The 27,633-nt window shown below is 43.4% G+C and overlaps 1 protein-coding gene across 6 annotated transcripts in view; it reads left to right on the forward strand.

The window, feature by feature from the left end:
- Window positions 1-9,429: 9,429 nt before the first annotated feature.
- ABCG31 (pleiotropic drug resistance 3) overlaps window positions 9,430-27,633 on the forward strand; it is a 52,401-nt gene continuing 34,197 nt past the window's right edge. For 5 of the 6 annotated variants that reach the window (XM_087375714.1, XM_087375717.1, XM_087375719.1 and 2 more), the window contains exons 1-8: window positions 9,430-9,514; window positions 16,317-16,476; window positions 16,614-16,690; window positions 16,788-16,932; window positions 17,024-17,325; window positions 17,403-17,684; window positions 18,113-18,429; window positions 18,598-18,758. In XM_087375714.1, coding sequence (XP_087231840.1) covers window positions 9,431-9,514; window positions 16,317-16,476; window positions 16,614-16,690; window positions 16,788-16,932; window positions 17,024-17,325; window positions 17,403-17,684; window positions 18,113-18,429; window positions 18,598-18,758 — 1,528 coding nt within the window. In that variant the 5' untranslated portion in view covers window position 9,430. The remainder of the gene's footprint in view (window positions 9,515-16,316; window positions 16,477-16,613; window positions 16,691-16,787; window positions 16,933-17,023; window positions 17,326-17,402; window positions 17,685-18,112; window positions 18,430-18,597; window positions 18,759-27,633) is intronic. The other variant, XM_087375713.1, reaches the window with a different exon arrangement.

Raw genomic sequence — 27,633 nt, forward strand, 5'->3', positions numbered from 1 at the left:
AAGGGATAGTGTTGGTCAGCCTAACCCTGGTCAGTTAACCAGATAAGGTTGGCTCCTAACTGTGGTTAAGTCATGTGAACCACGGTTGAATTGGTTGGTTAGATTTTTACCACGTGGCAACCTTATCTCCAGTACCACATCACCTACCACGTCATGAGTGACACATCATCATTGCCATGTCATCTGCCATGTCACTTGGACCACATCATCAGTGCCACATCACATTGTTGCCACCTCAGCAGTGCCACCTCAGCTGTCCAATCAGTACTGACCTCTGCAGGCACACACAGTGCTCCACAGTCACTGCATGTGACCACTCCTGCCACCTCAGCATAGGGCTCCATTGGCACACCTCTTGCTAGGCACAGTGCCACATCATCACTGCATGTGACCCACAGTGACACATCATCATTGAGCACATTTGCACTCCTTTTGCCCCTCCACCTAAATCAAGTCGTATCTCTTGATCCAAGAAGAATTTGAGGGCACTCCAAAAAGCAAAGTCAGTCATTTTTTTGTGTTCTACGTGCTCGTTACATCATGCACACATTTCGGGGCAAGTTACACTCACATTTAAGCCTCGCCGACAAAACCACTTCCTTCACACACATTTGCCTCTACATTGACGCATCTGACCCAGCACTTAAAAAGAACAAAAGAAAAGGAATTATTTGATGTTATTTCATCGATCGAAGGTCGGTTTAGATCTAGATCAGAGTAGACTAGATCGCCATAGAGGGGGATGCTTTGAATTTCCCCAAGTTGCCAATCTAAGCCATGCCCGAAATTTCCGACTAGTACCTACTCAGAGTCAATCCATACGCTCACATACGGCTTCACATCATTACATTACCTAAAACCTTACGTTCATCAGTTCAGTGAGCAGACTTCAGAGACTTCAGAGGCATTGCAGATTGTTTCAGTGGGCAGATAACATTTGATTTCACACACACATGCCACCATTGTAAAGCCTATTCGGCTATCTCACAGCATCATGCACATCATTTCAGCCTTGTAAAGCCTCTTGGCTGTTCCCGGCATCATTGCCACAAGCCTTGTAATATAGATCAAATTTTATATATTGCAGTTCTATCTTCACCGACAATTCAGAGATTTCACTTAGCATAGACAGTGTATTTGCAGTTGATTCATACAGAGATTTTCATGACACTTTTGAGTACATTTCTTGCATCATGTCGACTAGCAACCTCAATCTGGAGGCATCTGCTAAGTTAGACAACTCCAATTACAGTACATGGAAATATCGAATGGAGACCATTCTTGTACTTAAGGACAAATGGGAGTATGTTGATGGGTCTACACCTAGACCATTGGTCGATCCAGCTACCAGTAGCTCTACTCCATCTGTTGTCACAGCACCAGCAACAGGATCTACATCTACACAAATAGTTTCCGCACTAGTAGCAGATCCTGCCATTGCCCGAGCTCAAGCAGAATGGGATAAGAAAGACAAGTATGCCTATCACCTGATCAAGCAGAATGTACAAGATGTCATGCTAGGACAGCTCAACATAGTCAAGACATCGAAAGAAGCATGGGATATGTTCGCAGCTCTCTACAAGTCCGAGAACACATCCAGGATTCTCATCCTGAGAAACCAGATCAACCAGACTTTTTGCAACAGAAGTGAAACCGATCATGCTTATGTACTCTACATAAAAGACTACAAAAATCAACTTGCAGCAGCAAGAGAGACTATGAACCCTGAGAAATGGTTCAAGTCATTCTGAATGGACTAGGAGAGGGATACGAGAATCTAGTCCAGAGTATTGCCATCCAACGGCAAATTCTGACACTAGAAGAACTTCAGTCAGTCCTACTTGGTGAATAACTTTGGACTCAGGCCATCCAAGCACATAAAGGTCATTCTAATGATCAGGCTTTCACAGCTTTAGACAGAGGTAGAGGCAGAGGCAGAGGTAGATCATACCAGAAAAGTGGTCATCGTCAACAAAATCAAAGTCATCATCAACATTAGCATCAGCATCATCCTCAACAACATCAAAATCAGCAAAGAGGAAATAATTCCAACCGAGGAAGATTTCAAGGACGAGGGAATGCATCCACCAATGTGTCAAACATTCGTGCAACTACTGTCACAAGTTTGGACACTATGAAAGAGATTGCCGCAAGAAGCAGTACGACCAAGGTGGTCAATCCAGCAGTAATCGAGGGAATTCCCGAGGTAGAGGAAATCATCGTGGTGGACATTCTAGTCACAGTCATTTTGCAAATGAACATGGGAATATGTTTCTTGCAAGCGAGGAATTGCATCAGACTGATACAGTGTACCTAGACACTGATTTCAATCCCAAAGAGGATTATAGCTATCAAGTCAACCAAAAGAACAGGATCCTAGGTATATCGACAGCGGTGCATCATCTCACATGACAAATCATCAGGAATGGTTCATAGAAATGAAACCATTAGAAGGACAGAAAAATGTCATCTACACAGCAGACAATACACCGAATCCAGTTCAAGGGATAGGTGTTATCCCTATGAACAATCTCACTGGTACGAAAGGATTGGTGAAAGATGTGCTCTATGTTCTGAAGCTCAGCAAAAACCTCTTGTCAATAGGTCAAATGACGGAACACAATTACAAAGTCATCTTCGACGGTGATGAATGCACTATCAGAGACAAATCCAAAAGATGTCAGCTAGTAGCAAAAGGTGTCAAGGAAGGACACTTATACAGAATGCTAGCTACAGTACCAAATAAGCATGCCATGTTAGCTCAACCACAACAGATGCCACTATCTGCAAAATGGCACAAGAGATATGGTCATGTCAATTTCAAGTACTTGTTAGATCTCTGGAATCAGAATATGGCAATTGGGATTCCGAAGCTACAGTTTCTTGGAAAAGTTTGTGAAGCATGCTGCTTCGGCAAACAAAAGTGAACCAACTTTGGCAGAAGTACCTCTCGTGCATGAGGTATTCTTGATTTAATTCATATAGATGTATGGGGTTATGCCTAGACCCGCAGCATCAATGGTTCACTTTACTACTTGACCTTCATTGATGACTACAGCAGATATTGTTGGGTCTACTTTCTAAAAGAGAAATCTGAAGTGTTTTCCAGATTTCAAGAATTCAAAGCCATGGTAGAAAACTAGACAGGCAGAAAGATCAAGGTCATGAGATCAAATAGAGGAGGTGAATACATGTCTTCAGCATTCATGAACTTTTGCAAAAATCATGGCATTCGAAGACAATTCACATGTGCAGATACTCCTCAACAGAATACAAGAGCTGAAAGGAAGAATGGGACTTTAGCAGATAGTGCTAGAGCAATGCTTAGTGAAAAGCATCTTCCGAATCAGTATTGGGTAGAAGCAATAGCTACAGTAAACTACTTGCTTAATCGGCTTCCTACCAAACTGATACAGGGTATGACTCCTTATGAAGCATTCACTGGACAAAAGCCACACATTGGGCATCTCCGCATATTTGGTTGCATAGCATATGCCCACATACATGATGATCATTGCAGAAAATTGGATGCAAAGTCACGCAAATGCATCATGGTTGGCTACACTGAAGAAAGCAAAGCATACAAATTGTATGATCCCATCAACTGCAAAGTCATTATCTCCAGAGATGTAATCTTTGATGAGGAATCAGAATGGAAAACCTCACCTACATAGGAGATAGAAGCATCGACTTCACAGTCATCTACAGAACAGGTTGATGAAGAAGAGCAAGAATTGCCAGCAACACCCCAAGTAGAGCCACAGCAACTCAGACGGTCTACTAGGGAAAGCAGACCTCCAACCAGATTGACATATGCTCAAAAAGGCAAAGCAATTCAGGTGGAAATCACCAACTATGCTCTTATGACTACCATCATGGCTATAGAAGAGCCAATGTACTTCAAAGACGCAGTAGACAAGCCAGAATGGCAAACTACTATGAATGAAGAAATGGATGCTTTGTATAAGAATAATACTTGGGAAATATGCAACCTTCCACCTCCCTTCCACCAGGAAAGAAGGCCATAGCAAACAAATGGGTATACAAAGTGAAGTACAATCCAGATGGCAGTATTTAGAGATACAAAGCCAGACTAGTTGCAAAAGGATTTGCACAACAATATGGTCAGGACTATGATGAGACTTATGCTCCAGTAGCAAAGATGGATTCCATTCGGTTCTTGATATCACTAGCGACACTCAGCAGATCGAATGTGTATCAGCTCGATGTCAAGAATGCATTTCTCAATGGTTATCTAGACGAGGAAGTCTACATGCAACAACCAGTAGGTTATGTTGAACCAGGAAAGGAGAATAAGGTTTGCCATCTCAAGAAAAGCCTCTACAGCTTAAAACAAGCACCCAGAAGTTGGTACAGCAGAATCGACAAATATTTTGCTGATCTGGGATACATGAAGTCCAATGCAGATCATACTCTCTACTACAAAGTTCAAGGGGAAGACATTACTATTGCACTTTTGTACATAGATGATCTGATTGTGACAGGAAGCAAGGATAGCTTCATTAGAAAACTGAAACAAGACTTATCCGTAGAGTTCGACATGAAAGATCTTGGACTTATGCACTATTGTCTTGGAATTGAGTTCTAGAGAGATTCAGATAGCACATTCATGAGTCAGCTCAAGCATGTTGACAGTCTCCTGAAGAAGTTTCATATGGCAGATTACAAGATTGCAGCCACTCCCATGGAACAGAGTTTGAAACTTACTAAAGATTCAGAAAAGCCTACAGTCAATGACAGATACTACAGGCAGCTCATTGGATCTCTTATATATCTGACAATCACACAGCCAGATATTTGTTATGTAGTAAGTTCACTAGCACAGTTTATGGCAAATCCAAAACAGTCTCACTGGAATGCAGCCAAAAGAGTCTTGAGATACATAAGAGGTATAAGATAGTTTGGGATAGAATATAGAGGAAGTCATCCATGGTTGCATGGATACTGTGACAGTGACTATGCCGGAGATCATGAGACCAGGAGATCGACACAGGGATATGCATTTTATCTTGGTCAAGGTGCTATATCATGGTGTCAAACAAACAACCAAATATTTCTTTGTCTTCGACTGAAGCAGAATATAGAGCACTCACTACAGGTGCATGTGAGGCTATATGGCTCAGAAGACTATTGTTAGAAATAGATTACTTTGATGAGTCTAAGCCAACAACAATATACTGTGATAATCAATCGGCTCAAGCATTGGCCAAAAATCTAGTATATCACTCCAGGACAAAGCACATTAATGTCAAAGAGCACTTCATCAGAGAAAGAGTGTTACTTGGTGACATCACACCGCAGCATTGTGATAGCAAAGAGAATGTTGCAGACATCTTTACCAAACCACTCGGTAAAGAGCTATTCGAGAAACACTGACTAGCTCTTGGTTTGACGCAGAGGAAGGACATTCCCATTAAAGGGGTGTGATGGAATGTAATGCTCAGTCCTTCTTCGATTCCCAACAATCATCATCTTGAGGGAAGGCCTACTTCATGATGTTGATATTGAGGGAAGGTGTTGAGAGTTCACGCTCAACATCATGTGATCATGTGTGCATAGCACCATCACGTGATCATATGTGCATAGCACTAACCTTATAGAGTGCTATAAAGGAAAGGGTTCGATCCCCTAACGCTAACCCTAAATGGGTTTGTATATATTCTATTTTTTCAACTAAATCTAGTGTACAGTTAGTCATTTGTGGTGTGCTCTCTAGCTGTGCCCTCTCTCCTCATCTCCACTCTTCTCCTCTCCCCTCTTCATATTTTGTCACCTTCATCCGAGCTTTTCGATTCCTCAAGTTGATGATGGCCAAAGCCTCGTCATTCAAACGCCTGATTGGAAGCTTCTCTTCCATTTCTTAGTTAATGCCTCCAATATAGCAATTGGTGCAGCCTTGATGTAGAAAAGGACAAAGAATCGGTAGATTCCAATCTATTATGCACACTACCACAACTGCCAAAGCCAAAGAAGAACTATTCGATGATGGAGAAGGAAGTGCTCGGAATGAATTACTCCATCAATAAGTTCTAGCACTACTTACTTAAGAACCCCTTCCTCTTTCAAGTGGACCAAATGATGCTACTATTTCTCATTAGCAAGCCTAAGTCAGCAGTTAACTTGCTCGTTGGATGTTGCTACTGCATGAATTTTACTTCATAGTTGTTCATAGTCCAAGTAGCTCGCACGTGGCTGATTACCTATTCTCCCGACTAGATGGCAGCGAGAACCCTGATCTCTTTATCGATAATTTCATGGATGCAGACTTGTTCGAGATAGTAGTCGAGGGATGCGCACTAGCCAATGTGCCAGATGAAGCACACCCACTAGTGCATAACCAGGGAGGAGTGCAAGACAACATCCAGCTGTTCATACTAACATCATATGATGACATGTACAAATCGGTGTGCCAAGCAATCACCTGCAGATGGAAGTGACTTACGGATTCAAAATTGGTAATTTCGAACTTGTTGCAATGACCTACATTATTTCTTAACATAACCAAATTTCTTACAATGAAAGCAACGAGGTCTACCCTGATGGACTCGGTGTGGCAGTTTAGACTTATCAGAGAATCATCAATTAGGGCGAGCTGTCCTATTAAAATTTTGCTAATTTTCGATGATGCTTTTGATTTCCATATGTGTAGGAAAATTATTGGATGTTGGAATAGGCAAGAGAGGAGGTAAACTGGAATTTTATACCATTTTTTGTTGAATTGAATTAATGTGTTGAGCAATGAGTAGCGCCTCGTTCAACGACCTTGGCCTCTGATCTTGCGTGTGTTGAAAATAGTCATGGCCATAGAAAAAATATCTTCAGATCTAATCATGATTGGGTCCACACAAAGTAATAGGTGCGGCATCTTTACCCTAAATTACGACACAATCTCTATTGAGCATTACTTCAACTCTTGCAATTGTGTAAGTGCATTCATGATGACTATGTCAGAATTTTCGAATGCCTTCGAGAGAACTGCTTGCAATTGTGGCCAAGAATCCTTGACATTTTTATTCAGTTGATGATACCACATTACTACAAGTCCTTGGAATGAGGGCTTAATTTCCTCACCTTGCTAAGCATTTGACCAACGTCAATATTCCGACTATTCAAGCCATAAGAAAATATCATCATCTGCTTTGCTAATGAAGGGCTTTAAACACACACGTGAATCATGCCCCAAACTCAAAATGTGTTGTGAAGAAATGTGTGCTATGAGATTTACCACATGCATGCATGTTCAATTACACTAACTCGGAAAGCAGCATTGCAAGCATCTCAATGGTGATCTGAGGGGGAGGTGAAATGACTTCAAAGTTGTCAGTTGGGTTGCATCCATGACTATCCAAGCATCTCCACCAACTTTTGGGACGTAATAACATAGAAAGACTTGCGATAGAAGGTAAGCAAGAAAGGTAAATGAGTATCCATTCCTTAATTTCGATCATCTTTAAAATACTTACAAGCGTGCCTCAAACTGATAGTAATACAAGCCAAGAAACTGGCTGGCACAAACTAGCCTAATGACGGCCATGTGGAGGTGCATACATGGCTGGGGTACCACGTGGCGCAAACAAGGCTACCTATGTGGCTGAGGTGCCACTTAGCCAGGGTGACATGTCCGGCATGGTGTTACGATACAGATACCATGCCCGACATGTCGTGACACCATGCTTGACAGCCTAATGTTATTTCTTGGTTGCTTTAGTTTGTCGTATGTACTCCTAACGTGCCCCAATTAGCTAGAGCCAAATTTTCGGTGCTGGAGATGTAGGTGCACACCTTTGTCTACATATGTGGATATATGTGCACAGCAATGTGCACAAGCACATGCATGGTGGAGTGGTAGTGATGCAAGCTCACAATCGAATAGTGTTGGGTTCAATCACCAACGTGCATCCCTTTTGCACAAATGTGCAATACACTTTTCGGTTGTGTTTCTGGCAGAGGCTGAGTTACGACAAAATAAAGAAGCGTCACTTTTCGGCTATGTTTTCACCGGCAAAGGTTGAGTTCCGCATACGAAAAAATAAAGAAGCGCACAAATAACCCATTGCTGCGCGTCGACATATCGAGCATGGCGTCACTTTGGAAAGTGATGCCAGACGCAGTGCCTATACGACAAAATAAAGAAGCATACAAATGACCCATGTCGCTGCCCGAAAATATGTCGAGCATGGTGTCGCGTTGGAGAGTGATGCGAGAGGGCAGTAGTGCGGGGGCGGGTGCGGGGGCCGGGAAAAGGTCGAGGGGCATTGTTGATGAGAACTTGAGGGAACGACTCATGTTCGAGGGTGACCAGTGGTGTCTCTCAATTTTGATGTTGTAGAACTTGAAAGGTGGCGTTCAAAACAAACCCCCCAAAAAAAAAAACAAGGCCCTTGAAATCTTGCCTCCTTCTTCATCATCATCTTCTTCTTCTTCTTCTTCTTCTTCTTCATTTTCATCATCATCTTCTTCATCATCTTCTTCATCTTCTTCGTCTTTTGCATGCTTGCCATTCTTGTTGCTCCCCCTTGCTATGGCTGCCCAATCCCTCCCTGACGGTCACCTCTCTTTTAGCCCTTCCAATGCCTTCTCCTCACGCTCCAGCCTCCAACACCACCACCACGACGACGACGACGACGACGACGACCTTGAAGCCTTGAAATGGGCCGCCCTCGAGAAATTCCCCGCTTACGATCGCCTCTACACCGCTTTCCTCCAGGAAGACGACGTCGACTCCGCCGCTCGTCGATCGCATGCAGCACCAGCACCAGCACCAGCAACCGTGGATGTCCGGCGCCTGCGAAAAGCCCAGCGGAAGCGAGTCTTGGAGAAAGCTTTTGCCACCACTGAGCAGGACAACGAGCGTCTTCTGAAACGCCTGAAGGAGAGGATCGACAGGTCATCTTCTGGTCATGACACGTGATTCCGAGAATTGTGGAATGGGAACACCTCTCAACTTTCGATCATGTGCAATGATCATGCAGGGTAGGGATAGAGCTACCGACGGTTGAAGTACGTTTCGAAAACCTTTCTGCAAATGCGGACGTATACGTTGGGACTCGAGCTCTGCCTACGCTTGTCAACTTCGTGCGGAATTCTTTTGAGGTGGCACCAAGTTCATCATCATAGCGAGAAGTCCATTGAAATTACTGTCAAACTGACCTCAGAAAAATGAACGACCTGCATGCAGCTTAGGCAAGCTAACAACGACATTTTTTTCTTTGCGCGTCGCAGAGCTTTCTATCAGCGATAAATGCCTTACCATCGAAGAAGCGAGACTTTCCGATTCTAAGAGACCTTAGCGGAGTCGTAAGACCCGGGAGGTTGGCTTCAATATTTTTCGGCTTCGTACGTCGCTATTACAGATTGAATATCGCATCTGAATCTTGCCAAACTCAAGGGATTTTTTGCATGCTGCAGAATGACGTTGCTTTTAGGACCTCCAGGTGCCGGAAAATCAACCTTGCTCCTTGCTTTAGCAGGGAAGTTGGAGACTGAAATTCGGGTGAATATTCGACCTTTCTTTTTCTCCAAAGGTCTGGCATGCAATGCAAAGTAAATAATCTTTCCTATTAAGACATTTTGGACAAGGGTGGCTAAAAGGAGGCCGCTAAACGCTCATTGTTTGAGGCGTTGGACCTAATTACGCATAAGTACAAGAGGTATAAGTTGAGATTGTAAAACTTGGATGGCGTGAGGGAAATGGAGTTCCGCACGTCTACTCTAGCGGGGAAACTCACGAAGAGATCATCTATGCTCCATTATCTAAGGCATTGCAAATACCTCTGTAACCTTGAATGTAGCTCGCTGGTCTATCAGTGGGCCGCTGGGACGGTGCATAGGGCTAGATTACACGAGCGCCATGGGTTCTGAATTTCCAGGTCAAATGAGCGTAGGGCCTTAACTTGCATATGCCAGTTTAAGCAGGGCTGGCAGCGGAGATTTTTGAGGCTAAAATTGTTTGACGTATTGAGAAAAGAACAAAAGCTTGGTCCAATCGCTCCCCCATCGAAGATTTACAAACTCAAGAGCTTCAAGGAACGACTGACCTCGTAGGTTATCATCATTATGGCCTTTAGGGTGGACATTCGAGACCTCTTATCTTGAAGCATTGAGGTCTTACGAGGACGCAGAATGATTACTGCAGATATCTCTGGATAAACTGCATGGGTAAGTATCATTCCCAAAAACAGCCTTTACACTATAAGAACATCCTGAGGGCACCAAAAGAGACAGAGGGCTACATGCACACAAAATTCAAATTGTACTGGTAAAGATTTCTAGAGTTGAAAATGGAGGAGTGTGACAGATTAGATACCAGGCCTGAGCAGGATCAAAAGAATGAGGCTGAGCAATAGGCAGCACTAGACTAGGGTGATGTTGAGTATACTATGGGGGTTTCTGTGAGACTGAAGATAGCAGACTGAATGAGCATGCAACTATGGGCTGAGGGGGAGTGGGGTGAGCATTGTTATTTTTTAAGTTGGGATCTTAATCCAAACAAAGAGTTGGAACAGTTGAACATATAGGAGAAGCAATGAACTTAGATCAATGACGAACAAACACCTTCGTATGTATGCAGTTGAACATAAAGGAGAAGCAATGAACTTAGATCAATGACGAACAAACACCTTCATATGTATCTCTAATCAACAGCAAAATTTCATGAAGTACAAGTTATGGAACCTTGTGGAAACACCTCCAGGGGGAAATATTATTGCTTGCAAATGGGTGAACACAATCGAAATTCACAGCATTGGCATAGTGGAAAGATACAAAAGCAATGTTGTCTGCAAAAAAGTTACTGTCAACAAGAACATGGATTTTGAGGAAACTGTTGCACCAGCAATTAGAATCAAAATACTTATACTGCTATTGTCAGTTGCATGCACTTTGGACTTGTATGTTCATCCGTGGATGTCAATTCAGCTTCTTTCAATGGACATGTTCAGGAAGACAATTGCATCCAACAGTCAACAGATTTTGAGGTAGAAGGAAAAAAACATATGGTATGTAAAATCTCTGGCCTAAATTAGGCTTCTATCGTCTAAATTAGGCTCCATGAGCTTGGTATACCCAAGATTGATGGATACTTTAGGTTGAAATGATTCATCAAAGGTGAAGAAGATCACGATATATATGCTTTGAAGTTGATGGAAATTTGACAATCAACGTAGTCTATGTGGATGATCTCATCATACCGTGCAATAGTATGGAGATGATAAATCATAGAAGTACATTACATTTTGGACAAAAAAACTGAAACATGTCCCTGTAGTAGCTTTAAAATTGGAGAGGGTATGCTACAATGTATCAACAAGTGGTTGGCACGCTCATTTATATGAAGGTAGCAACCAGATCAAGCATTAGTTATGCATCAAGCTTGGTTAGTAAGTGTACGGCACACCCACATTAAGCATCATTGGAAATTGGTGGAGAGAATTTTCAAGTCTTCAAAGATATCTCGAAGCATCAACTTTCATATCGAAAAGATGCTGGAAACCACATAACATGGTATCTTGTCATTAGGGGAGAATTGGGGTCTCAAAAGGGCCTCATAAGGAATGGATTAAGCTAAGACCAAGTGAACCTGTTGGAATATGAAGCCAAAGTGAGTTTAAAATGAGTGTTCTAGGTAGTCTAGGTGTGGTTTTATAGTCTAGTGAGTCCTAGACATGCCACGTGTCATATTGGGAGTTATCCCATATACATTATGGCTTTCTAGAGTCTAGTATCACACTATATAGTGTTGTACTTGTCTATTGTCTATCATATCAGTCAACATCAAGTTCTTTGGTATCATGTGAGTACTTGTCCATTGCTTTCACTTACTTTCCATTTCATTTCCATTATGCTTGTTATCTTTCCTTTCCATTCCTAGTGTTAGATTACTTCTTTCCCTACCACTATGATCTTTCATGTGGTATCAGAGCCATGTTCTTAGCCCTGCTTTCTCTTTCCCTTTCCCTTCTAAGAGGTTGAGGTGAGGGAGGCCAATGAAGCTACTCTACCTCCTCCTTCTTGGAAGTCTACCCTCTTCTCTCCTTCCTTGAGCTCTCTTCTCCACACCATGATCTACCACCTCTCTTCTCCTTCCTTCAGCTACATCTTTTTGTGACCTGTGGATGATGTGACGCTTCTATCTGGATCTAGAAGCAGAATCATGACTCCGTGTCTTCAAAAAAGCTGTACAGGACCTTGAGTACTACATATTTCGTTTTTACATCATTGCAATCCGAGCTTTCTGTGAAAAGTTACAGCCCTTGCAAGAAGTGACGAAATTTGTTTCTGTGCGCGAATTTTGTTCTAGAGCTCAGTGATTTGACAGCCCAAGTATGATGCAGCCAGCTCAACGTGGAGCTGTCCATCCTCTTCATCCCCTTGCAAGAAGTGACGAAATTTGTTTCTGCGCGCGAATTTCGTTCTAGAGCTCAGTGATTTGACAGCCCAAGTATGATGCAGCCAGCTCAACGTGGAGCTGTCCATCCTCTTCATCTTTGACCTCTGCTCCAGCCCACCATTTGCTCCTTCTGCCCAACATTCTCTTGGATCTGCTGCCCGCCGCAAGTTGGTGCCTGTATTCTGCCCATCGTTCTCTTGGAGCTGCTGTCCTTCTACCTCTATCTGCCATGAAGAAGTTCCACGCTGCCTCTATCTTCTCTGCCTGTCACTTGATTGAGTTCTTGACATTACATTGCAGTGACTCCTTCACATGACTACTCCAAACTTTGGTGAAGACTTCCCGAGCTAGATGTGAGTTCTCCGATACTACTCTGACACACTCCACTACAGTGATCTCTCTGATTAGTGCATTACATCGAGCTTAATGTAGACCACTCTACATCAACAAGTGACTTCTTCAACATTGCTTATTCGATCGGTGTCTGAAGTACCTCGCATTGATTGACTTCCCGATTGGTCGTGGTACCTGAGGCTTCTACTTTGACATTGGTGACTCTCCTTCCGGCATTTTAAGAGTCATCATGTGATTGCTCCATGTAGCTACCCCATGGACATCACCGACACATATTTTGGGACATTCCTACCTAGCGCTTCATCAACATTCATCATCGACTCGCAGGGATGTGCACACATGTGCCTTAGCTACTTGGAGGACATCTCTTACTTCTAAGAGATCTATTTTTATTATTATTACATGCTTGATGTTATTTTGGGGTCCTCTGCCTTGGGTAGTCTCCCTAAAATGATATGTATTAAGAATTTTTGGTTTTGCATTGCATCTAAAGGTCCTCTACCTTGGATAGTCCTCCTAAAAAGATGTATTGGTTTTCCTATTTTTTGGTGTGTGGCTTCCTAACATGTCCTATTATGAAGCCAAGGGGGGATGTACTGTGGGAGCCATATGTATTGGCTTTGATAGGTCCCGTTATCAGGCCTGGCCGAGTTCCAAGATGGTGGTGTATTCCTAGACCTATGAGCTGGTCATGTAGCCATGCTATGACGTGAGTCTCTGAGCATGTTGAGTCTCTGAGCATGTTGAGTCTCAAGCCATGAGAGTGCTTGGATCAACCTCTGAACACGCTCAGACTTTAGCCTCTGAGTTACATAGGGTGAACAGTTTGATGACTGTCATTGTCATGTTCTGTTCTTGGTTCCATTCCAATAGTCTCTCACCTTGCCTTCATGGGGGGGTGTTGGAATATGAAGCCAAAGTGAGTCCAAAATGAGTATTCTAGGTGGTCTAGGTGTCGTTTTATAGTCTAGTGAGTCCTAGACATGCCACCTGTCATATTGGGAGTTATCCTATATACACTATGGCTTTCTAGAGTCTAGTGTCACACTATATAGTGTTGTACTTGTCTATTGTCTATCATATCAGTCAACATCAAGCTCTTTGGTATCATGTGAGTACTTGTCCATTGCTTTCATTTTCTTTCCATTTCATTTCCATTATGCTTGTTATCTTTCCTTTCCATTCCTAGTGTTAGCTTTCTTCTCTCCCTACTACTATGATCTTTCATGAATCCACTATGGTAATCCATGGGCTAAGGGTCCCCTAGCATTTACTCAACTGGCATGGGTACCTTTATTTTGAAATTGATCAACCTTGGCCCTTAGATGAAGGTGGATGGTGGATAAATCAAAGGCCTAGGACGCTCAATTTGGTGGGAGGCACCTTTGGTGGACTCTAAACTGGAAAAGGTTGGGGAGACGTCGCCACTTGTTGTGGACCATTAGATCTTGGATAGATCTAATGGTGGAGATTAAAAGATCAAATGAAGGGCCTAGATTGAGCTGCATTTTGGAGGGTGTAGATGGAGGCATTGAGATCAACGGTTGAGATTCAGGCGCATAATGGACGGTGCGGATTTGAATGCCTTTTTCTTGCATCTCCACCCTTGGATCTCCTTGAGATCAATGGCCCGGATTCTAGCGCCTTTTTCTTGCATCTCCACCCTTAGATCTATTTCTAGGTGGATGGCTGAAAATGAGCCCCCTTCTCTTTTGATCTCATCCATTAGATCCTCAAGGATTTAGATTTGATCCTTCTATCCTTTGATGGTATCCATTGGATCTACACCTTGATCTAATGGCTTCGAGTGTTCCACCACAAATTTGAATGTGTCCCTTGGATTGTAGATGAAATTAATGGCTGGGAGTGAAGATCACAGGTCTAAACCATGGGTGAGAGGTCTCCCCACCCATAAATGCTCAACATGTCCTTTTATACACCTCAATGTACCATTGCCCACACAAAGGAGCACTCTCATTGGTACATCTCAAATCCCTAACTAATCCCTTGAAATTAGGAAACACTAAGTGGAGGCCCTTTTGAGACCAAAAATCTCCCCTAATGGATGTAGTTTGGGATGAATGTAAAGAGATAAAGTTGATAACTAGTTTTAGATTCTTGCTCAATCAACGTTGCATAGTATATGGTGAAGCAAAATGTAGGGCATTCTTTGTCGACAATAGAAGCAGAATATTGCTAGCATTCTCCAAGCATGCTTGTGAGAATACTCTTTTATTTAACACGGTCACATTTTATTTAGCAAAGAATCAAAAATATTATGGAAAGGTGAAGCACATCAATATTTTCTATCAATTATCTTGGGATCAAAACAAAGAGGGACTCTGGATCAGTTGTCTAACCTCTTGTTGGGGAATTAGCCCTCTCCCTAGTGGATATGCAATGGGGAGTCAGGACCTAGAAAAGTTCCATGACATGTGTCAAAGGGGACAATGTATTGGATCCATATAAAAATGAATGGGGTGTCTAGTTCTAACACTTTTCACCAAGGCATTGCCACTTTACAATTTTGCATTTTTCCTGAGAACTATTATGCACATGGCAGTCATAGTTAAAATTTAAGCTTTCCCTCAAAGAACACCTATGTATCATAGACATTAAACTTTAATTGGAGGGAAAGTGCTAGAATAGATAGTTATGGTTTCATGTTAATGTAATTAGTTAAATATGCAAGTATGTGGGTAGAGTGGTCTATGTTCGTATAAAGGCATCAATCCCATCGGTATGATGATTTTTGTGTATTGTAAGCAACCCAAAGGAGCCAAGTGTCAACAATAGGATGCATTGGGTATAGAGGCCATGAATCCCGCTCCAGGGCCACCTTAAAGGTCCATGAACATGCAGCTACGGCTAGCAACACATGCCCTTCACTTGTAACAGTCTCTACAGTCTGTAGGCTTTTTTCCCTGGTCTGATACCATGTAAGCAATACAAGGAACCACGTGTCAACAATAGGAGCACCAGATACAAAGGGTCCCACACCTCCTCCCATAACCGTGCTAGCCTCCTCCCAACAAAAGGCCAATGGATGGAAGGAGGGTCTTCAACAAGCCAATATATCCAAGAGTCATCCATCTACCACTTTGTATGTGGGATTTTAGTCCCCCAAGTCCACATGTCACAAGTGCATACAAGAGTCCTTTACCTCTCAATCACAATGCCACAAGAGCTAATGGTAGTTGTACATTGTAGGGCTATTGTGCATCATGTTATCTTATGGTTACTGTCCTCTATCCACTTCTCCATTTCGTGACATCCCCCCTTTGGTGCAGCCTTTGAGTGTGCATCGATTGCAAATGGGATCTGCTTTTTTTGTCAGTTGTACAATATGATTCAGAATTAAAAACATCATTTTCTCTCTCAAAGAGAGTGTTCTTTTAGACCCTTCATGCAATCTTAGTAATTTATGTCCACATGGCTTCATAGGAAGTATATGCTTTGTTTCTGTATCCTTATCTTTAGGTATTGATGAGGATGAAGAGGATGATATTGAGAATGATGATGATAATATACTTAAAGCAGACTCCAATTGCAGTGCACTGGAACAGTTACCTATAATGGTCATACTTTCTCAGAATTTGTGCCTCAGAGGACCTCTTCATACATCAGTCAAAATGACAACCATATTGGTGAACTTACAGTGAGAGAAACTTTAGACTTTGCTGCCCGCTGTCAAGGTGTTGGATTCAAACATGGTGCGTTTTATTTTTCTTTATAGTTTTTCATAGCCATGAGAAATTGTATGCCAAGTTGGATAAGCATAACGTGAATTTTTTTGGCCTCATTTTTTGATTTGCAGTGTATGATTTTTTTAATAGTTTTGATGAATCAGATATTATGATAGAACTGGCTGAACGAGAGAGAGAAATCCACATTCATCCAGATCCTGATATTGATGCATTCATGAAGGTCTTCATGCCCTTACAGAACCAAAATTAAGAGTTTTCAAATGAGAGTTCATATTAATTGTTTGTAACCACATCTCAACTCATCTGCTTTTTCCCAGGCAATGGCAGTGGAAGGAACAAAGCATAGTTTGTCCACTGACTACATTATGAAGGTGCTTGGCCTTGAAATTTGTGCTGACACAGCTGTAGGTAATGACATGCTGAGGGGTATCTCTGGCGGTCAAAAAAAAAGAGTGACTACAGGTCTCTTGCTAAGACCTAATCTCAATGGACAAATTTTATACATGTTTATGCAAGTTTCTACTTTAAGAATTAAAAAATATTCTTTCTGCAGGGGAAATGGTTGTTGGACCCAAAAAGACTCTCTTCATGGATGAGATTTCTACTGGGCTTGACAGTTCAACCACCTATCAGATCGTAAAGTGCATACGCAACTTTGTTCACTTGCTGCAAGGCACTGTATTGATGGCCCTGCTTCAGCCGGCACCTGAGACATTTGATCTCTTTGATGATGTAATATTTTTATCTGAAGGATACATTGTATACCTTGGTCCACGGGATAGGATATTACAGTTTTTTGAGTCCCTTGGATTCAGGATTCCTCTGCGGAAAAGCCTAGCTGACTTCTTACAAGAGGTATAACAATTCTTTAGTGTATGTTGTACCTACTTCAGCTTAGATGGATTCATAGGGTAAACAACTATGTTCTGCAGGTCACCTCAAAAAAGGATCAAGCGCAATACTGGGCAGACAGGAACAGACCTTACAATTTTATACCTGTGGCCAGTATGTCTGAAGCATTCAAGGAATTTGAAGTTGGAGCGGAACTGAAAAACTACTTAAGGACACATTACGATAAGTCAAAAAGTCACCCAGCTGCACTTGTTCAGAAAAGATATGCTTTGCCCAAATGGGATCTTTTCAAAGCTTGTATTGAAAGAGAAATTTTACTTATTTTGCGGAACCGGTTCCTCTATATTTTCCGAACATGCCAGGTGATCTCTAATTTTCTCTACAGTTTTTTGGTTCTTCCTGAAATCTACTGTACTGATTTGTGAAGAGAAAAATTTAGTTTCTGCTAAAATGATTTATAGATGAATCACAGAATTTGAACTTAGAATCATACATGATACTTTACAGGCTTTTAAGGTGTTTATTTTGAATCTATAATATTTCTGCAGCCTTGTAGAGTAGTTTTGACACAAAATGCTCCACCAGTCACTGTAAGCATTGAAATAGTAACATGGCCTAACTGAATGGGTAAGTCTGTGTTCGGACAGAAAGACTTTTTTTAACTTCGAATTTGGGATTAAAATGATGGCACAGGTACCCTATGCATGTCTCTGGACCACGTATAATATTTGAAAATCTTTATCCCACCAGTTTTCTAATGTCCTAGTACTCTGTTGTTTCAATTGGGCAGGTGGGATTTATGGCACTTGTCACTGCAACTTTGTTTTTACGTACAAGAATCCATCCAACAGATGAAAGCGATGGGAACCTCTACTTGAGCATACTTTTCTTTTCATTGATACACATGATGTTTAATGGTTTATCTGAGATGGCAATTACGGTTGCACGCCTTCCAGTCTTTTATAAGCAAAGGGACAATCTTTTCTATCCTTCCTGGGCCTTTTCAGTACCAAGCTGGATATTGCGGATTCCATATTCACTCTTGGAATCAATTTTGTGGTCTTGCATGGTCTATTACGTAGTAGGATTGGCACCTCAAGCTGGAAGGTAAGTAATATTTATGTTTTCGTTTGCTTAGTATTCCATATTCATGTATCAGTATGAAGTCCTTATCCCATGCTTATGGCATTCAACTATTGCAATTTAATAATGTATGTTCAGTCTTGTTCCTAGTTGTGCCAAACTTGACTGAATCACTGACACATACTGTCATAGGTTTTTCCGATATGTGTTTTTGCTATTTTTAATGCACCAGATGGCCATTGGACTTTTCCGATTCATTGGTTCTGTCGGAAGGACCATGGTTGTGGCTCAAACATTTGGTTCTTTTGCACTTCTCATTGTCTTCTTACTTGGCGGATTCATTCTTTCAAAAAGTGAGGACCTTTCCCTTATTTACCACATAAATAAATGTAATCCATCAGGAAAATAGAGATTCTTGAACAGCTTAACTCGCAGTATGTTTCAATCTACATATGTATACAAAGTCTCAAGGTAGAGCTCCTTATTCAGACCTAAAGACAAACCTAATGGGAGGACGATGGTTAAATGATGTGTGTAGAACAAGCCTCTGAAAACAAAGCGTCCTTGGTCCAGATCCAAAGAAAGGCTTGTGGTCATTCTAGCATGAGATGATCCCCACTACAGTCCAAAATGATGTTGAATTCTGATGTTTATTTTCAAGGAAGCCATTTCAGAAGCAGCCATACAGGTGGATGCTGCAATTGCAGGGCTAGTTTTCTGAATCAATAAAACATTCTTCTTGAACGTCTTATTCTGGTTGCAAATATATTAGGTTGATCTAAACCTCTGATGCGTCATCATCATTCAACTAGTTGATGACTTCATAAGCCAAGAACTTCTAGCACACAATATATGCCAAGTAATGCACTTAGGTCCCAGCTATATTGGAGATATTGTAGGCTGAATTGATGAAAAGTGAGACAGTTCAACGTGTGCCTCTATTTTTGTTTAGGATGATTTTCAGGGAGGCCTGACTTCCAAATAGCTCATTTAGGTCTCTTGGTCTTCCTAAGCTAACAGTAAGTTGCAACTTCATCATTTATGTTGCATCATAATTCATGTCACATAATTCAAATCTCTGATTTTTAAAGTTCATGATACAAACCATACAGACAGGACCCCTTAACCAGGACAAATGTCCCCTTAGGAAACATCACAAAAGACGACCTCCTCCAAAGTGCCTACAAACGCTCCAGTGAGGCGGCTGCTCCAGCACTCACAGCCATGGCAAGAAACTCTCATGGAATAGCCCACAACACCTCAAACAACTCTCCATCAAAAGGCGGCTGCTCCATGCACTCACGCTCCACCTACAGCCTTGGATCTCCATCAACAAAGCTCCCACGCTCCTCCATGCCAATAGCTCATGAATGGAGACGCATGCAAAACTGGACTCCATCGCCTCTACAAGCTCGCAGAACCTCTCCAACGACCAGCTCCCTTCACCTTCTATCGACGAAATGCAGCACAGCTCCCTCCACAGAATGCAAAGCTGCTCTCCACAGACTAATCTCTCACTAGTCTATCTCTCTACCTCAGTCTTCCTTCTCTCTCTTGCTCTACTATTGACACGTGGTAGATAGCATCTAACCAAGGTTAGGTGCAATTAACATGTGGCTCAGAGGTTTGGTAAATTTTCCACATGGCAGATAGACCATAACGTGGGTTAATCCACCAAATTGACCTCAGGTTTGACTGTTGGTTCAGTTACAGTTACAGGTTTGGTTCAGTTACAAGTTGGTTGAGTTACAGTTTGGTCAAAGTTGCAGGCCATTTGGGACTCTGGCGAGATGCCTGAATCGCTTACAGAGGGCCTCATCCACCTTATCCCAAAAGGAGGTAGCAGAAATTTATTGTCCCAGTGGAGGCCTATCACACTTCTGGGGACTTGTTACAAGATTCTGGCCAAGGCTATCAGCCTCCGATTGCAGCCACTTCTCCCTGATCTTATCCACGACACTCAGACGGGATTTGTGCATGGCAGAAGTATTTTTTATAACATTTTTTCTTTCTGGGAAGCTTCAGAGTGGGCCGTGCAGAGTGGCCAGAATCTTGCCATTCTACTGTTGGATTTTGAAAAAGCTTATGACAGAGTAGATTGGAGTTTTTTGGAGGGCACCCTACTACGCTTTGGATTCACTGATGTTTGGATCAGAGGTGTTTCCTCTTTGTACAGATCAGCCCATAGCCAGGTACTTATTGGTGGGGTAAGGGGTGAGAGATTTCAGATTTCGAGATCAGTCCGTCAGGGATGCCCCCTTGCTCCTTTCCTTTTTTTATTCGTGGCCGAAGCTATGAGCATCTATGTTAGATCTCAAGCTGACATCTTTGGGCTGAGACTTCCTATCAGAAGAGAAGAGGAGCTGCTTGACAGTGAGTTGGCTGATGACACAGCGATTTATTTGGATGCCTCTCCACAGACATTGACTTCTTTCAGGACAGCATTGGATTTATTTTGCTTGGCGGCAGGGGCGCAGATAAATTGGCATAAATCCAATGGCTTTTGGATCAGTGATGAGGACACTCCAGTTTGGGGACTTGACATAGGGTTCACTTGGGTTCAGAGGGGTGTGCCTATCAGGTATTTGGGCTGCCAGGTCGGCTTGGGTATTTCTACCACGCAGCAGTTTGCTCCCGTGTTGGAGAGCATCAGAAGGAAGCTTCTCTTTTGGAGCTCAGCCAAGCTGGATCTTGCCTCTAGAGTTGTGGTGATCAACCAGGTCCTCTTGGCCACGGCCTGGTTTATTTGTTCATGTTGGTGCCGTTCTAGGGACTGCATCATTCAGCTCAGAAGACCGATCAGGAACTTTCTCTGGAGTGGGCTTGATGGCACAGCAGATGCCTTAGCCAGAGTGGCTTGGGAGACCCTCATCCTCCCTACACAGGATGGGGGTCTCAATATTATTGATCCAGATTTACAGTGCAGAGCCTTACTTTGCAAGATAGTGGTGCGAGGACTTATGCCAGGACAGGAACCGTGGAAGGACTTTCTTATCAGCAGCATACAGAGGTGCACACCTTCCTCAGGAGGAGACTGGATGAGCAGTGTTAGGTGGATTTTCACCTCAGCACACCTCAGATCACCTTCATCCCCTCTCATGGTTGCCATTCTGAAAGCTTGGGCTAGTTTCAGAAGCTCTCTTCGGAGGATTCCTCCTTCCTCCCGGGAAGAGATTGACAGGCAGCCCATCATGTGGAACGACAGTATTTTAGATGATCGTGGCAGACCACTGGGTGCCTCACTCTACATGCAGTGGGCCAGGTGGGAGAGGGGACCTGCTTCTTCTTTGGGATCTTGGAAAGCCTTCCGTAGGCTTCCAGAGGAAACCAAGTCAGGGTTGACAGGACATCTCAGAGGGAGTGCAGGGAGGATCTTGCAGATTGAGTCAGCCCTTCCAGAGGCTTGGATAGACACAGATGATATGCCTCTCACTATCTCCACTTGGGCAGGTACTTTCTCGAGAGGCGGGGTTCCACTTCAGGTCTTAGCCTTCCGAGGTGCACAGGAGGATACTTTGGTTTTCAGTGTCCAGGATGGTGGCAGATTGCTCAGATCTACAGATGATATATTGCTTGAGTCTGCTTTTCAGCCTATCAGGGTCGTAGGCCTTTTGATGCAGGGATCAGATTTAGAGTGGTTCTTAGACCCTGACCCCCAATTACTCTCCACCGGGTCTTGGAGACTTTGGCTCTATGGAGGAGTTCCCATCAGGTATTTACAGTGGGACCCCGGAGAGTGGGAGTGGATTGACGCGGGGCATCGAGAGAAGACCATCCCCTTCTTTCGTTACACGGTCAGTAATGCCAGGAGATTTCAGCTCAGTAGTAGAGGTTGGAGACCCTCCAGAGTTCCTCATTGGGAGACTTTTGGTATTACTGCGGATCAGCAGAGGTACTTCTGGAGGAGGCTCTGGAAATCCCACAGGAATAGAAAGATCACTATCTTCTTTTGGCTTTCTATTCATGGAGGGATTGCAGTAAACCTTTGGAGGTCCAGATTCGGAGCCGACCCTACTTGCCCTCGTTGCCTTTCTGCTTCGAAGTCTATTCAGCATTGCTTATGGGATTGCAGACAGGCGAGATTGATTTGGATGGGGATAGCCAGGATCTTCAGTCACTTTGCCCATTCCCCACTCTTTATGACTTGGGGCTCGGTGGCTTGGCTTTCTCTTACAGGACCTCAGGTTTTCTATGAGGGACTTGACTCCTCCCGGGCCATTTCAGTTCGACATCATCGGGTTGAGCTCTGCTCGTTGGATGTGGTTACACACCGTCCTTTTACAGCTGTACATGCCTCTGTGGATACTTCTTGGGAGATTATAGCGAGCATAGCAGCCTGGCATATCTGGAGATCCAGATGCACAGAGGCTATGGAGGGTACTCAGGTTCATCCCTCGCACACATTGGCTAGTATCTGGACAGACATCGTACACACTCTGATGGCCGTATGGACGGGTATGCAGGGGGACTCCCGTGCAGCCTCAGCTAGGAGGGCTTCTTTCTTCAGGGAATGGAAGGATTCTCCTTTCTTCTCTGAATCTACTACAGGGTTGAGATGGCACTTTCAGCCTCAGCCTTGGTTTCTTTCCACCTCACTTTGAGGGGGTTTTTAATTATCCTCATGATTTCATGATGTATTCCGCTTTGAGCTTGCTCTCGCGGGTTTTTGTTCTTACTTAATAGAAGTCTTTTTCATGAAAAAAAGTTGTGCCACGTGGCATAGTGACACCCAAGCACAGTAATTCCTTCACAGGCACACTGTGCTTCACCATATGCACCCACAAGCCACATCATTAGTCATCTTTTAGCACCCTTGAGGTCATATTCTTCCGCGAGCATTATCTTTTGATGCAGGTGGAATTCGGAGATGCTCCAAAAACCAAAATCGCTCGCCAGCTCGCGCTCTATGCACCTGTTACATCAATTCTAAAATTTGAGATTCAGTTTGCAGTATTTGCAGAAACATCTTCATCGGCACCACTCCTGATCAGATCACATCCTCTCCAAACCCAGCACAAACCTAATGAAGATAAAGTCTATTTTGCTGCTTTTTCATATCGTTCGAACCTCAGTTGTACTTACTTGGAAAGCTTTGGAAAGGAGGTATAATGCCAACAACATGTCACGTATTCTCTTGTTGGAGAATCAACTGAAAAACAATCCAATGCTTCCAAATGAATCAGGTCCTTGTTAGAATATGAAGTCAAAGTGTGAGTTATTTGGAGTGTACTAGGTCTCTAGGTGGTGTTTCTAGTGTATGTTAGTAGACACCATTCTACTTTATATCCTAGAGTGCCACATGTCACTATGGGACTTATCCCATATACATTGTGTGTTTTCTAGAGTCTAGTGTCACACTATATAGTGATGTACTTGTCTTGAGTCTTTTGATATCAGTCAACATCAAGCTATCTATTCATGTGAGTACTTTGGTTATCATTGCTTTGCACTTGTCTCTTCATTTCCAACCTTTCCATTTCCTTTCCATTCCGTTTCTATACCTTCAGTCCTGACTTCTTACTCAGATTGAAGGACCTTGGCGATCAGCTCTAATCACTTAGACACGAGGTCAAACAAGAAAGACTAGTCCATCTTTCCATCAATGGACTTGGATCAGATTATGGACAGTTTGTGACCGCATTAGTCACTCGAGATGCACCTCCAGCATTTCAACTCATGTCAAACATGCTCATGTAGGAGCAATTGAGACGTGGTCTCAAAATAGATTCGAAGAATCATGATACTTTCTTCACAGCAAGAGGCGGTGCAAGAGGGTCGTACAAAGGAAAAGGAAAGAATTTCGAACGCTCTAGCAATCAAGACAGAGGTTAGTACTAGGGCAGACAGTCTCCATCTTCATCGAATCAGAGTCATGGTCCTCCCGTGCAGAGGGGGACATGGAATCCCAGAGATAGAGGTAACTATGGAAGAGGAGGAAATCAAGGAAGTGCTCCTAGACGCGAGGGAAATTGCAACTATTGCGGCATTCCAGGCTGTTGGGAACCAGAATGCAGAAAGAAACAAAGGGAGTTAGGCAATGTGGGCTAGTCAAATAGGTCTCACAACCCTCATCGAGGCAATCATCAATAGCAATCCACCCACTATGCCTATGATGAAGACAACTCTCAGGACTATCAACACAAAGTTCTCATATCGCAGTCCACATCTCAAATACAGAAGGATGAGGACACATGGTGTTTTGACTTTGGTGCGAGCAACCACATGACACCTGAGAAAGAATGGTTCTCTAACCAACCGGAACCAAAAGAGAACGTCATGATGGGGGATGACACACCCCACAAAATCAAACATTACGGGAGATATGGGGTCTCAAAAGGACCTCCAATTAGTGTTTCCTAATTCCAAGGGATTAGAGAGGGATTTGAGGTGTACCATGAGAGTGCTCCTTTGTGTGGGACAATGGTACATTGAGGTGTACAAAAGGACATGTTGAGCATTTATGGGTGGGAAGATCTCTCACCCATGGTTTAGACCCATGATCTTCACTCCCAGCCATTGATCTCATCTACAATCCAAGAGATACATTCAAATTTGTGGTAGAACACTCTAAGCCATAAGATCAAGGTGTAGATCCAATGGATACCATCAAAGGATAGAAGAATCATTCAAACCCTTTAAAATGGTAAGGATCTAATGGATGAGATCAAAAGAGAAAGGGGCTCATTTTAAGCCATCCATCTAGAAATAGATCTAAGGGTGGAGATGCAAGGAAAAGGCGTTGGAATCCGGGCCATTGATCTCAAGGAGATCCAAGGGTGGAGATGTAAGAAAAAGGCGCTCAAATTCACAATGCCATTGATCTCAACCATTGATCTCAATGCCTCCATCTACACCCTCCAAAATGTGCCTCAATCTAGGCCCTTCATTTGATTTTTTGATTATAGGGTCTTCCACATGGTATAGGGGCTTCCATAGTTATACTTTCAAAAAGATGTATGTGAGACTTGTTGCATGGGTAAGCAGCATAGATAGCCCTTTCCAAGATCTTCAACTCAAAGTACCCATGTTCTTCAGATCATTCATTCAGATCTATGGGGTTAGACTACTATACCGTCTCTTGGCAAGGCTTTGAACTTCATGACCTTTGTCGATGATTACTCAAAGGAGACTTGGATCTTCTTCTTGAAACAGAAGTCTGATGCATTTCACACTTTTCAAAGACTTCAAAGCCTTGGTAGAAAAGCAGACCGGCAAGTACCTAAAGATCCTCCGTTGTGACAATGGAGGTGAATAAAAGTCCACAGAAATCAATGCCTTTTGCAGACGGTATGGCATCACACGTCAGTTCACATGTAGGTATACCCCTCACCGAAATGGGGTTGGTGAACAAAAGAATAGGGTGATTGCAGAGTCATCTAGATGCATGCTTGATGAGAAGAATGTTCCAAGACAGTATTGGGCCGAGGCATGTGACACATATGTGTACTTGATGAACAGGAGTCCCACTGCTTCATTGCAAGATATAACACGAGAAGAGGCATTTGCAAAAACTAAGCCCTCTATTGATCACTTGAGAGTATTTGGCTCTCTTTATTATGCTCATGTTCCTGACGCACTTAGGACTAAACTTGATGTCAAATCAATCAAGTGTGTTTTTCTTGCATATGCTGTAGAGTCGAAGGACCGACTCTATAATCCAGTCAAGCAGAAGTTGATTATATCCAGGGATGTTATCATTGACGAGGCTTCATCATACTTTGACAGTCCGACTACAGTTTCTACTCCGCCTCAGCCAGCAGCGCCAGTGATACATCAGATTTCTTTGCCTGTAGAGTCAAATAGTATGCAATCCACAGTGACCACTCAAAGTAAAGGCAAAGAAAAGGTTCTTGACATAATGGATATAGCAAATACCACGGTCATCATCAAGATTCATGAAAGTTCCACTTTCAATCTCAGGAGATCTGCTCGTGATCAAAATACACCTGAAAGGTGGATCTACAAGAGCAACTATGCATTCATGGTCAAAGTGATGGAGTTTGATGAGCCAACCTCCTTTAAAGATGCAGTGCAAGTCCCTGAGTGGCACAGATTATGCGGAGACCTTTGCACCAGTTGCAAAGATGACTACCATCAGGATAGCCATAGCTCTTGCAGCTCACTTTGATTGGCCCATCCACCAGATGGATGTGAAGAATGCCTTCCTCAATGGTTTTCTAGAAGAGGAAATCATGTAATACAACCTCCAGGATATGATGCTACTGGGATGGAACAAAAGGTCTGCAGGTTGCATAAATCACTTTATGGTTTGAAATAGGCTCCTCGTGCATGGAATGCGAGGATTCATTGTCACTTTCAGACATCTGGTTTTCAGCCATCAAATTCAAATCCATCTCTTTACATCAGAAAGACTACAGAAGATAGTGCTCTATGTTGATAACTTGATCATCACCGGCTCCAATGGACATCTCATCTTAGAAACAAAGAGTCAGATCACCTCAAAGTTTGACATTAAGGATATGGGAGAACTCCATGATTTTCTTGGTATAGAAATATGGAGAGATGACACAAGGAAAGTACACTCAAAAGGTACTTAAGCATTTGATCAAATTGGTCAGCCCCACCAGGAGTTGCTGCTCCTCCCCGACTCCCTAGCTGCCCCCTCTCCTCCCCTCCCCGCCTCACCTCTCCCTCCTCCCTCAGCCTCTCCTTGCCTCCCTTCCTCAGTCCCCTTCCCCCACTCCCTCAGCCCTCTCTCCCGCCCTCTACACCCGCCCCTTCTCCCACAGCTCAGCCCCCTCCCCCGCACTCTATACCTGCTTCTCTCCCTCGCTCTCTCAGCCCTCTCCCCCGCCCTCTACCCCTGCTCCCTCAACCCTCTCCCTAGCCCTCTACCCTCGCCCTTTCCCCCCCGCCACCTCAGCCCTACCCCCACCCTTTGCCCCCCGCCACCCCAACCCCAACCCTTGCACCTTCTCTCCGCCACCCCAACCCCTACCCCCTCCCCCAACCTCTACCCCCTAACTCTACCCCTTCAGCCCCTCCCCCCTTCCCCTCCCCCCCCTCCTCCCTCCTCTCCTCTCCAACCCCTTCAGCCCCTCTACCTCTCCCCTCCCCTCCTCCTTCATCCCCTCTCCTCCCTTCCACCCCTCCCCCCCCCCATATAAACCTCTCCTTTTCAGCCTCCCCCCCCACCCCCTACCTTCTTCCTCTTCTGCATCTCACCCTCATCTTCTTCTATATCCTCAGCGTTTTTTCAGTCGGACG

This window comes from Dipteris shenzhenensis, chromosome 6 (genome assembly GCF_047967505.1).
Source record: "Dipteris shenzhenensis isolate YYH24624 ecotype China chromosome 6, Dip_SZ_1.0, whole genome shotgun sequence".
In the NCBI taxonomy this organism is placed as follows: Eukaryota; Viridiplantae; Streptophyta; class Polypodiopsida; order Gleicheniales; family Dipteridaceae; genus Dipteris; species Dipteris shenzhenensis.